We start from the raw sequence: 12066 nt of genomic DNA, 5'->3' as shown, positions 1-12066 counted from the left end.
TCCAGCAACCTCACAAAAGCAATCACGGTGAAAGCCTGAATCACAGCCATCAGGAGATAAGAGTTCTCACTAATCTGGGGGCAGCTTTTCAGAATAAGTTGAGAGTAACAATAAACCCCTTCGTTGCCCAAGGGCTACTCCTCACCAGCACCATTTGCACAGCGGGGAAGGGAGCGAGGAGGCCTCTCCTGCATCAGCACGGCAAGTGGGTGCAAACTGCCGACCTCTCCACGGGCAAAGCAGAGGGGTGAGAGGACCAAACGGCACCCTGCAGTATGAAGCGAGAAGTGGCCAGGACACAGCTCTGGCCCCATGCCAAAGAGCATGACAGGGCAGCCCACCCCTGTCCCACAAAGAGTTCCCCTGATGGACCCTGACCCCCACCAAACAGGCACATCCCCATCAGGAACTGGACTCAGACCCATCATTTTCCAGGCTTCAAACAAGCTTAACCAGGATTTAGGGTCACTTGGCCTGTTGCCTCCATGTCCCACCTCTAATGACCAAGAAGGTGCCAGAGCTCACTGCAGCAGGGGGGGGGAGGGAGGTTGGGAGAGGGAAAGAGCCTGCGTAATGGTCCTGCAGAAAGACATTGCCTTAAATATCAAATATCAGAGTTAGAAACATTAATATCTGGAGTGATTACAGGCTCTGAAGTCTCCATTATTGTCTTTGGATTTATGACAAGTCCCAGTCCAGGCTTTTGCGGCTGCTGTCTGGGTCCTGGCTCCTGGGAAAACGGCCTGAGCAGCTCCCTGCAAGGAAGGGCTGCAAAACAGAAAAGAAACCAGCACCCAGCAGTGCGGCCACAGGACACCCGGAGGTGCCAGGACTCTCACTTAGCAGCAGGTTTGCTGGCATTTATTGGCCAAGAGATGCAGACATGGTCACTCAAATGTATTAGGCATGACTCAACGTGTTCTAGAGGTGCTTCCTACTCACTCCACTGCCATAAACCACCAACAGGCAATGAGCAAAGAGTAAAGCTGGAGAATGATTATATTTCAGGTGAGCTTCTTACTAAGGGAAAGATGCTACCAAGATCCCAGAGACTGGCGAGTACTTGGAAGAGCCAGTATGGTGTACACGCTCCAAACCTTGGCTTCCCTCCAGGCACCAGCAGTACACTTGGATGGCCAAAGTAGCTGCCCTGGCCCCGGGGTAAAGACTCATCCACTCTCTGTCCCTTCCCATCCAGCCACTTTTGAAAGGTTTATGATTAGCGCAACTCTGTGCTCACCTCGCCCACGACTGATCTCAAAGGGACAGCAAGAGCTCACCCGTACCAGCCAACACTGGAAACCCTCCACGCTGACGCAGAGCCAAGGACACTGCTCCATGCTGCAGTGGTTGCCCGTCCCCAAGGACGTGCAGCCCAGCCCTCCTTGCGTAAGATGACTATAAACAACAACCTTTGGATGATCCTACATCCCTAGCCAGGACCAGAGGCTATCCCCCAGAGCCCAGCTCATGTGGACGGAGAGATCCACGTCCTGTTCTTCCCTTTCCCACTCCCTCACAACCTTTTTATTCCCAAGGAACTAAATATACATAGGGAAAAAAACAACCCGCAAGAGCAGGTCTCTGCTGCTGTAACCAGGCAGATGCGATTTTTCCACTCTGTGCACGAAAGGCCAGTTCTGCAGGGGAAGATACAACTGCTGGGGAAGACACAACTCCTGCCTTCCCACAGGCACCTTCCCCTGGCTCCTGCCTCTCCCACCATGCGCTGATTTGGCAGAAAACTCCCATCCATCCCATCCTTTTGACTCAGATTCAGAAACGTAGTTAGGAAGAGTGGAAAAGGAAGAAAACTCTCCAAAGCACCTGTAAAGCTCGTCTTTGAGGACGTCAGAGGTGACCGGCTGTCTCGGAGCAGCACGCTACATCCATCAGCTGGGAGAGCGGTGCTGGCTCTACCCACGCTGGGCTGGTGACGAAGAGCACCAGAAGAGACTGGTTGCAGTATAGTTTTTTGGGGACAGCCCAGGAAATCCGACATTCAGGAGCTTTGCTTCACTCCTAGAGTTGAGATGATCTGAGATATAATCTGAAAGAACATTTTGCATTTCCTTTTCCAGGCATTGAACCTCCGCACACGTGGGCCCGTTAGTCGCAGACCCGGTCGCCCAGCCCACTCCCATGTGTGTAAGCCCAGGCGAGCACTCATCCTGCAAACCCTTAGGCAGGGCTTACAGGAGAGACCCTGAATCCAAGCGAGATGCTTACACAGATACGAAGCACATCCTCTCTCCGGGGCTTTTCACAATATTGAATTCAAGCCACATCACCCACATAACATCGCGACCATCCCGCTGGCACGTTCCAGCTAATATTAGCAGCAGGGTTGAGACCCAGCATCCGCAGCACGCGGGCAGCAGCTGCTCCCCGCGGCAGCAGGCATGCCAGCCCCGAGCAGCCCGGGGGACGCACCACGGCCACGTGTCCCAGAGACATCCCGGGCATTTGCTCAAGTAAATTTTAAGGACGAGCCCATGAGATTCATGCACGTAGAAAAGCCTATTTCTAATACGGCCCCCTCCTGAAAACAACCTGGCTGAGGTTCTTTTTGTCTTTAACGACCCTTAAAACCACAACATAACTTAGCACAACTCAGTACCTCATTGAGACAAAGTCTTTGGCTGAAATACTAGAAATACCGTGCGTCGGGCGGTGCAAGAAGTATGTGTCTGTAGGGAAAGTGTCCAACAGTGGGGAAGGAAAAAAAAAAAAAAATAACCAGAGAAGCCTTCCCATCAGCACTGATGTGACCTGGCAGGGCCGGAGGCTCCTCGCCCTCAGCACCCAGCTCCGCACAGCGCACGACCACTCCGACTGCAGCGCTGCCGAGGCTCGCCCGCCCCGAGGGAGCTGGGCTATGGGGAATGGGGCAATCGGGGATTAAGAACCAACAACGAAGGCTGCCTCGTGGTTTCTGCCTGAGCGAAGCTGCAAGCCTGTGTCTCCCCCAGGCTCCAGCTCCGGCCGTCACATTGAGCCCCCCAGCACCACCCTGCCGCTCCTCGCACTTACAGCCCTGCTCGGCATTTGCCATCATTCGCAGCTTGCGCCCGCTATGACATTTTGTGTTTCAACATTACAAGGAAACGAATCTGGTGTTGACTGACAGCATTGGCAAAGGCAAAGAGCGCTCAGCATCACTGCTGCCAACTCACCATCAGCGGTCGCCAGCAAAAATGCGCCTTGGTTCCCGCTGGGACCCTGCTCAGCAGCAACCACACCCCACCGGGATGAGGGGCCGGAGCAGATCTCTTCTGTCTTACTACCAGGCAGTAGATCATGAGCACACAGTGCTTTAAATGCTTAGCAGGAAGACGAGTACCACGTTGCAGAGTTATCTTTGGGCATCACCACAACCAACCAAAGCTGCGAGCAGGAACATCCGCCCCTCTCCGCAGTCGCACATCGCAGACACCGACACTCCCGCATCACCCAACCTGAACAGGATCAGGACGTTTGGGGTTTACACAACGTTAACACGCTGCACAAGCATCCCACCACCCGGGTTGATTTACTGCTACAGGCTCTCTTCCCTGCCACTCAGGGGTCTGTGTCCGAGACTCCAGGGAGCTGAGCGACCCGCAGCCCCCTCCGAGGCAGAGGTGAGCTTGGGAAGCGCTGCCGCAACCGCGGCTGAACCAGCCACGCTTCCGAAAACCTGCCAAAATCTATAAACCCAGGGGCAGAACTATTATGCTCTGTAAATCCTGGCAAACCACAGACCTAATTATGCTCTCCCCCATTAGAGATGAGGAAGCTCTTGCCAGTCAAATGAGCAGGATTAGTGCCCTTCCCGCAGGACCTGCTGGCTCGGTGCGAGGTGGACACATGTACTGCTGCCTCGATGAGCCCATCCCCATCGCCTCATCGGGCGCAAGGAAGAACGCGCTCTGCTGTGCTGTGTTTCCCTCTCACACGCTGCTTTGATTTGGGAACTAAATTGGAATTGAGGATCTCGTACTCCTTCCCCCTCCCAAAAGGGCCCCTGCACCCTCCTCGGGCTCACGGAGGCTGGCAGCTCCCACGCCAGCAGCCCACAGCCGAGCCTGCAGCTCCCTGCCTCCTGCAACCCAGCAGGTACAAGAAACCTGTCCGTCCTACGCCGGGGAGGGACGCTAGGAGGAAAGCAGGCAAGAACAACCAGGGTGATTCGGGAGGGCAGGCAGCGTGTGACTGGCAAGAACAAAGAGGGCTCTGGCTGCTGGGTGATCTGGTGTTTCTGCTCCGTGGTATTTTCGGCTGATCTTTCCTGCTTGGCCACAGGCTGCCTGGGGCTGAGATACCCACCCAGCAGACACGAACACTGCATCTCCTGCCCTACAGGCTAGAAATTAATTGCTGTGTTCTTGGGAAGCTGCTATGCAACCCAGAAAACTAATTAAATTGTGAAACAGTAGCCCGGATCCCTGCTCAAGGGCAAGGCCAGACCTTTTGGCTGCAGATGCACAGAGCTTTCCCCAGCCTCTCCCTCTGCACAGGCAGGAACTATAAAGTAGTCCATGGACTGAAAAAAATCGCACTGCGGAGCGGCTCGGTGCCACCGAGGAGCACACACAGCCCGAACAAGCAGCCCCGGGGCTCACAGCAGAGCCTTTATCATATCCAAGTAGGGAATTACTCATTCTTCAGAGATTTAAATGCAATTGGGGCAGGCGAGAGGAAAGGCTGTAATTACATCAGACTGGGAGCCCTGCGGTGGGGAAGGACAGTTACAAAGGCGCCGTTGAACCCCGAGTGACAAACTGATGGTGGGTTCGGGTCACTCTTTGTGTCCCAACACTTGTTAGTCCCAATCTTCCTAAGGGACGTGACTTTCCTCAGCCTCCTGCTAAGCCCTCCGCTCCCAACTTTAGCTGAAGAAAGCCCAGGGGCTGGAAAAAGAGGACACAAATGTGGCTAAACCTTACGATGAGGGCTGCGGAGACCCCAGCTCTGCCACCCGTTTCCTGCCTGACCTGGAAGAGGAACCCTGGTGCTCTCAGCTTCCTCAGCTACCCAGCAGGAAAAACACCACCACGCTCCTTCCCGAAGGCAAGGCTGGATTCTCCAGGAGGCGGTGAAGTCGTCTCAGCCTATAGCCACACGCGCAGCCCCTGGATAAGCTTTCACCGCGGCCCCCAGATCTCCACTATTTCTTGGGTTTTTGGTTTTGGTTTTTTTTTTTTTTTTTTCTAGAAACCGCTGCATGAAGCTCAGTTTGGGTCGCTGCCAGAATGTGAGAGTGTGTAGGGACGGAGCTGCTCTTCCAAAACTCTGCTCAGGAAGATGAGCTCCCCCGAGCCGATCTCTCAACGCCTGCTTCAGACGCAACCCCCCCCCACCCCTCTTCTGCCTGTCTTTGACTCCCATACCCATCTGGCAGCAGCACGCTTCTCCGCTAGCTTATTTTCTTGCCTGAAAAAGCCAGCGTGCTGGGCAAGAGCCACAGACACCCGGGGAGAAGGCATCCCGGTCCGCACGCCAAGGGGATTGCAAGGAGATACTCCATCAGAGAGCAAGGCAACGCTATCGGGCAACTGGAGCTCTGCCACGGGACAACTGCGAAGCTTTCCAGGGCGGGCAGCTCTGCTACGGACATATTTGAAACTTGGGTTCATTATGTTTGCATCCAAAGTCTGGGAGTCGACAGAAGGGCCGGTGCCTGAGGTTTCACAGGCTTTTAGTCGTGTCAGGAGTGTGTTTTCAGCTAAAAATCTACATAAACCAACTCGGGAAAGGCAGGAAAGGAAAAACATCCCGTAAGATCCTGCCTTAGCAGATAACAGCCGGGCGCAACGCTGCTCCGAACAAAAGCCACCGGGGGCTGCGGGCTGGCTGCCGGCCGCCCTCGGGCACCCCGCTCCTTCCAGCCCTACCCTCCGGCGGGCGCGGACCCGGCAGAGGCCAGGACCCCCCCGGGCACCCCCAGGGCGGCAGCAGCGGGGAGAGGCGGGGGGCAGCGGGAACCCGGGGCGGGGGGGGGGGGTGCTCAGCCCCGCTCGGCCGCGGCCCCCCCCCGCCCGGCGCGGTGCCTGCGAGGGGCGCGGGCGGCTCCGCGCTGCCCAGCCCGGCACGGCGGCAACTTCTCACGGCTTTTTCCCCGGTTTAGCCCAAAAAGCAGCACCCCCAACACACACATCCCGGGGCTTAGCCCCCCCCATCCCCGGGGCCACCCACCTTCGAAGTCGGAGATGATGCCCTCCAGGTGGGCGTTGACGGCCGGGTCGGCCATGGCGGGGCGCGGGGCGCTGCCCCCCGGCTCTGCGGGGCGCGGGCGGGCGGGTGCGCGCAGCCGCCGCCGCCTGCGGCCGAATGAATGGCGGAGGGCGAGCGGCTGCGGCCGCCCCCCGCGCCGGCGGGCAGCCTGCCATGCCGCCCGGCCCGGCCCAGCCCGGCCCAGCCCAGCCCAGCCCGGCCCGACCCGGCCCGGCCCCCTCGCCGCGCACTGGCTGCTCCCCACGCCCGTCACGCCGCCCCCCTCCGCGGCGCCGGCCCCTCCGCGGAGCGGCGGGCGGGGACCCCCGCACCGCCCGGGTGGGTGGAAGGGGCACCCGCGGAGCCCAGCGGGGAGCCAGGCACTGCCCGCCCCGGGGGGGGCAAACAGCATCTTGCAGACTCCAGCTTGTCCCGCACCCCCCCGGGATGAAACGCAGGAGCTGAAACCCGCGCCCCACGCCTGCCGTCCTGCGCCTGCCCCTCTTCAGCACGAAGCCCGTGGTAGGAGGTAACAACCTCGGGTTACAAGCCAAGGATGGCCCGCGAAAGGGACGGCACCAGCCGAAACGGGTGGGTTACGCCACTGCTGCTCTCCAGCACCGATAACGCATTCGCTTTTCAGTTTGCCCTTGTTTGGAAGGGAGCAACTCGGCCACCCTCCTCTGGTTTTATAATTTCTCGAAATCAAACCAGAGCACTAGCTAGCAGTGCTAACCCATCGCTACCAAACCCAAGCCACTTCTGCAGCCAGCTCTGGAAAACCACCACCGAAGCAGCAGAAGAGGCTGCAAAACCTGCCCCAAAGCCGAGCGCGCAGCCGGGCACGCCTGTGCTGAGCCCCGCGCTGCCCCAGCTCGCTCCTCTCCGGCCAGAGCCAGCCAGGCAAGCGCCAGCCTGGGCATCGGCACCAGCCCCTTCCTCGGCACTGCTGACTTCCCTCCACCGCTCACACCCTCTCGGTTCGTGCATCTTTCTGCTCGTTATCTGATGTTTCTCCCTTCCCATGTTGATTCAGATCCTGCCCTCTTGACCCTCTTTTTATCCTCCCCGCCCTGTGTTTTAGTAGCATCATTTAAAAGTGATGATACCCACTGAAATGTGTCCAGACACATCAACAGGAAAAGAGGAATTAATGGGCTGGGGTTTTAGTCCACTTTGGGTGAACCATAAAGAAAAATTATGCAAAACACTAGTACTGATACCGTCTGTACTGCAGAAAGTACATGCTTCATCACTTATGTCACACTTTTAATTTTACACTTCCAAAGTCTGCAAACACCACAGACTCCCCAAGAGTGTATGTGAATCAGAAAATGAAACCAACAGCACCAATTTCCCAGACTCAAGAAGTTCCAGGTTTTCCATGCTGTTAATAGCTTGAGGTTTTAATTCAAGGAAAGGCATTACTTTAAAACATGAGAACTGCTTAAATAGTCTTGAGAACGCACCTTTAAAATAGAAGTATGGTATTTTAAGGTAGATACAGTGGTTTTCCTCCCCTTTCACAGACAGCAGCGCTCAGCTCTTTCATTTCTTGCGCTCCTAGCGATGTCAGAAACCAACACACCACAACAGTGCGGAGAGGAACAGGCTTTGCACCTCTGTGCAATCGCAATATGGAAAGGTAAATGCCTCCCCATGCGATACGCCATCCGTAAAGCCACCGGTGCGCGTCTCCCTGGCAGCCCCTCTGCCTGAACGCCATTACCTCTTCCCAGTGCCTTAGAGGAGAACAGGAGCGAACCCACGTTCGTGCCGCTGGGCTCAGCGCCCGGGTGCCGGGTCCCTGCCGTCCCCACACGCTCTGCAGGGAGCGGAGGCGGCTGCCACACTGCGCAGCATCGCATGCTGGCTGACCCGCACCGGCGGCATTGATTTTCGAAAGAAAGTGGTTCTATTTTTCTCTTCTCAAGCGCTCACATGCAGGTCACATCTGCAACCCATTTCAAGCCGGTAAAAACGTAGCTGTCAATAATTAACCTTTACTGATCGAGAAAAAAGTTACTTTGTTAAAAACTGTCGATGACTCCCTTGCCGGAGGAGCAGAACCTAGATTAGCTTTTTAGGAAGGCTGTTAAGCATCCTAACTCCCCAGTACACTTCATTGCAAGGGTGTAGAATGGGCTTAAAGGGGAAAAAAATGAACTAAGCAAGACAAACTAAAACCCAATATTGTAAAAAAGATTCAGAAAAAGTGATAGGATCAATCCAAGGAAGGACCAAGCACATTTTTCGATATTTAGAGTCTCCCCCCTTCCAAACCCTGTAAGATTCAGTGTCAGACCCACTGCGTGGAGTTTGGTGGCACTCTCTGAACTAGGTCGCACGGGGATCGGTGCAGCACTGTGACAGGGTCTCTGTTTTTCAAGTCAACCGGAGGCAAGAAGAAGTAAACCACTAGAAAAAACTCTATTGTTTCATGGGTTGTGAGTTGTGAGTGTCACGATGACGTCTGCCGGTCTCTTGAAGCTGGTGAAGAAGCTCAAAGCTCTTCAGCAGAAGAGTTTGAGGCAGTTTGGGTTAGTCCCAGTTCCCTGGGTCACTCTGCATTTCCTAAGCAAAGATGATGTTATCATCCTGGATCTAATAAAGGTTTAGCAAATCAACAGGCCTAGAGGAGAGCCCCAAGAAGTGTGAAATAAAATATCCGGACTATAAGTAGGAGTTAATTTTCATTAAAACCAGCTGGTTAATATTGCACCCATGCACACCTAAGGCATTGAGAAGGGGAGGGGAAGATGGAAAATTACAGCAACTAGAGAATAACAAGAATATCCAGAGCTCTAATAGTAAATATTTAAAGCAGTAAGGTATGTAAACAACTCACCCCACAGCACATAACCCAAGCGCCTGCTAGTAGAAGAGGAGCAAGCTTTCCTCCGGGGAGATAAGCCCATCCTTCTCTCTCCTGGAGACTTCCTTGCACCTTTATCTGATTTCACCAGATCAGGGGCATGGCTTTACAAGAGCGTAAGACGAAAAAAATCATTCACTTGTCCAGTCTGCACATAGCAACCAAACACCATTCATCTGGTTTTCTACCTGCACCCTGAACCCAAAAACTTGTCTTTAGCTAGACACTTCTAGAAAGGCAGGCAACCCTGGGAAGCTGAGCACCCATCCCGGAGGGATGGAGAATCCACCACCTCCCCTGGAATTCATTTCTGGGGCTCCCCGTCAGCGTGTGTCGTACTGCTCATCCAAACGCAGCTTCGGCACAGGCCCTGCTTCGCCCTTGTCTGGCAGATCGAGGAGATTAAGGACCCTGAGCCTTCTCCTGATGAAAGATCTCCCACACTGATCACGTCACCTACATTCCCTTTGATAAACTAATCAGGTTCTGTTCCTTCTGTCCTTCCTGTCAGATGTTTTCTTCAGTCCCTTAGTCACTTTTCTGGCTTTCCTGCTCCTATCTCCCAACATTTCACAAGTGCTTGTCATTGGATTTTTATTTTTATTCTAATAAAGAGAGACAATTCACTTTTGAAAGAAAGAGCAGATCACATCTCTTCTGTTGCTTGCTGCTCCCCTTGCTTACACAACCAAGGGTCTCGCTAACGGTTTTTATTGTACCAGAGGACTCACCTCGAGCTCCTGGTCAGCTGAGACCTTCGGGATACTGTACACAGCAACTGCTGTCCAAGGCACAATCCCCGTTCTGCAAACCACTGGCTGCAGGAGGGTTTTAGGGAAATGACTTTCCTTGCTGTATTATGTTACAATGGAAATATTTCTTGTTTCCTTACTAACCCAGCGCACTGACTGCCCAGCCCTTTTTTCTTCACCATCACTCTGCTCTTCAGATGAGCAATAAACTTCCTGCAAAGTTGTTTTGTTGGCCTAGAAGTGATTTCCTGCCCCCGCAAAGGCAGTCTGTAAAATCTGCTGATCGCTTAGTTATAGATACCAAGCTAGGTTGATGCCATGGTAGCTGGCAGATGCAAGAAACCCTGACTCTTGTCCCCTGGGTACCTTATCCCTGGGCTCTCCTGCCCTCCAGGCAGTGATGAACCTCGAGGGTTTCTCCAGACGACAGCACAACCTCCTCCAGAAGCAGCCAGTGCTGGTCACTGCCTCTGCCCTGACACTGGCGTGGGGGGACCACGATGCAGAGCAGACCTAGAAAGTCACTTCAAGGAGAAAAAACCATAAGAGAGAAAAAACCCAAGGAGATGGCAGGTACCATCGTTAGAAGATCCCTTATCAAGACAGGCTAAGGCAGAAAAGGGACTTTCCTATCCACACGCATTTTAAACAGCCTGGTACAATTTCCTTGCAAGCTGCTAAGAATGCAGTTTTTCAGGCAGATATTCTTCCTCCCACAAGCCAAGGTTCTTCTGAACCCGTGCAGCTCTTACGCTCTTATCGGTCTCACGATCTGCTGCAGTCATGAGCGTCAGGCTCGGTTAGACTAGGTGGCATGAGTCATTGTGGCTACCTGAATCTTAAATTGTCCCACACACAAAAGCAGGTAATTCATCCACGGCATCTTCCCTTTCCCCCTCCTATTTTAATTAGAAAACAAAACTCTTTATTGATTCTGGCCTCTTCTCTAAAATGCTTTGAGGCGTACTGACCAAAAGTACTATGTAGGACAGCTAAGTATCATTATTAACCACCTAATGTTCTATTGAGAGTCCAAATATCTTTTCTTGCTGCTGACTGCAGATGAAACATCCTTCCCAGCCTTTCCGGGTAGGTGCAGTGCGTGGGTGGAGGCTCTTGCACCATGCGCCACCAACGCCCAACACCCGCGGCGGTCCAGCATCCCCACAGCACCGCTTCACAACATCCACTCGGCTGTTGTCAGACGGGCAGCACCAACGCGGGGTTACAGGTAGAAACGGACGTACAACAACCCAGACAAGGCAGATTTTGAAGGTGAAGGAATGGCGAGTCACTTCTCTTCTTTCTAAGCCAAGTTGCAATTACCTTCCCTTCCGCTCCTCTGCTCCCTGCACCTTCTGAGTTCTTGTGCTTCTGCCAAAAAAGCATTTCTGCTTCCAAATCCACCAGGAAGAGGTGCAACGATCTCCATATTACAGGTGGGGAAACTGAGGCACGTAACAGCCATCACTCAGAAATGGGGAGCTGGCAAGTAATGAGACGAGACCTGGCTGCGGTGGTGAGCGGTGCCGAATCTGGCCCCCAGCTCCGCGGGAAGTGCCAGTGTCACTGGCTGGGAAGGGGGGGGCTCTGGAAGGAAAACCAGAGACGCAGTTCCCGTCACCTCCGCCCATGCTTTCATGTGGATGACGGCATGAATCCAGCCCTGCTGATTACGCAGGAGTTGTCTTTCCCAAGACTTCAGGCTCTTCCTGCTTCCAAAGGAGTAGGAAACGCAGCGAGGACGGCCGCACTCCAGTGCTAGTCACACTTCCCTTCCTTTGCGAGGAAACTAAGATCGTGGGAAAAGTTTTAAAAATTCAGAATGGGTTTGAGATTTCTGGATAATTAACTCATTTTCTTGATAAAGGAAACGTGGCCAGATCTCTTCCCTTAGTGCCACAGAGCTACGCAGCCCCTTGTTAGGAACTCAGAGCCAGGGTACTGCACAGGAAAGGTCGGATAACTTTGAAGACTGGATAACAGAAATAGGATGAAATCTGGAAGAATGACAGAAGGTCAGTACCTAAAGGGCTTTTAATAAAGTCTTTGCTCAGGCAAAGTCCATCGGCGCAAAGGACCTCACTGCACGGGTGCATGGCGTGACCGCAAGCCACCAACGCCATGCAGTTAAAGCGAGCGCACTCCTAAAACATGGTAAATGAGATACTTTCAGCAGCAAAGCAGAAATCACTAGTGCCCCATCCTGAGTCATCCTGGCTACCCGGCATCAGTAAAAGCGAG

At 53.9% G+C, this 12066-nt stretch overlaps 1 protein-coding gene across 3 annotated transcripts in view; it reads right to left on the bottom strand.

The window, feature by feature from the left end:
• The window catches only part of SEPTIN9 (septin 9), a 105184-nt gene that overhangs the window by 70350 nt on the left and 22768 nt on the right, over positions 1-12066 (bottom strand). The window contains exon 1 of one of the 3 annotated variants that reach the window (XM_075169846.1): positions 6178-6304. The exons of the other annotated variants lie outside the window; for them this stretch is intronic. Within the exon in view, the coding sequence (XP_075025947.1) occupies positions 6178-6232 (55 nt within the window). The 5' untranslated portion in view covers positions 6233-6304. Of the gene's footprint in view, positions 1-6177; positions 6305-12066 lie in introns of those variants that run through there. 3 annotated transcript variants of the gene reach the window in all.

The sequence above is a fragment of the Calonectris borealis genome, chromosome 20, assembly GCF_964195595.1.
Source record: "Calonectris borealis chromosome 20, bCalBor7.hap1.2, whole genome shotgun sequence".
Taxonomy (NCBI): Eukaryota; Metazoa; Chordata; class Aves; order Procellariiformes; family Procellariidae; genus Calonectris; species Calonectris borealis.
Note: the sequence above shows the minus strand (reverse complement) of the source record. Positions and strands in the feature narration are given on the sequence as shown.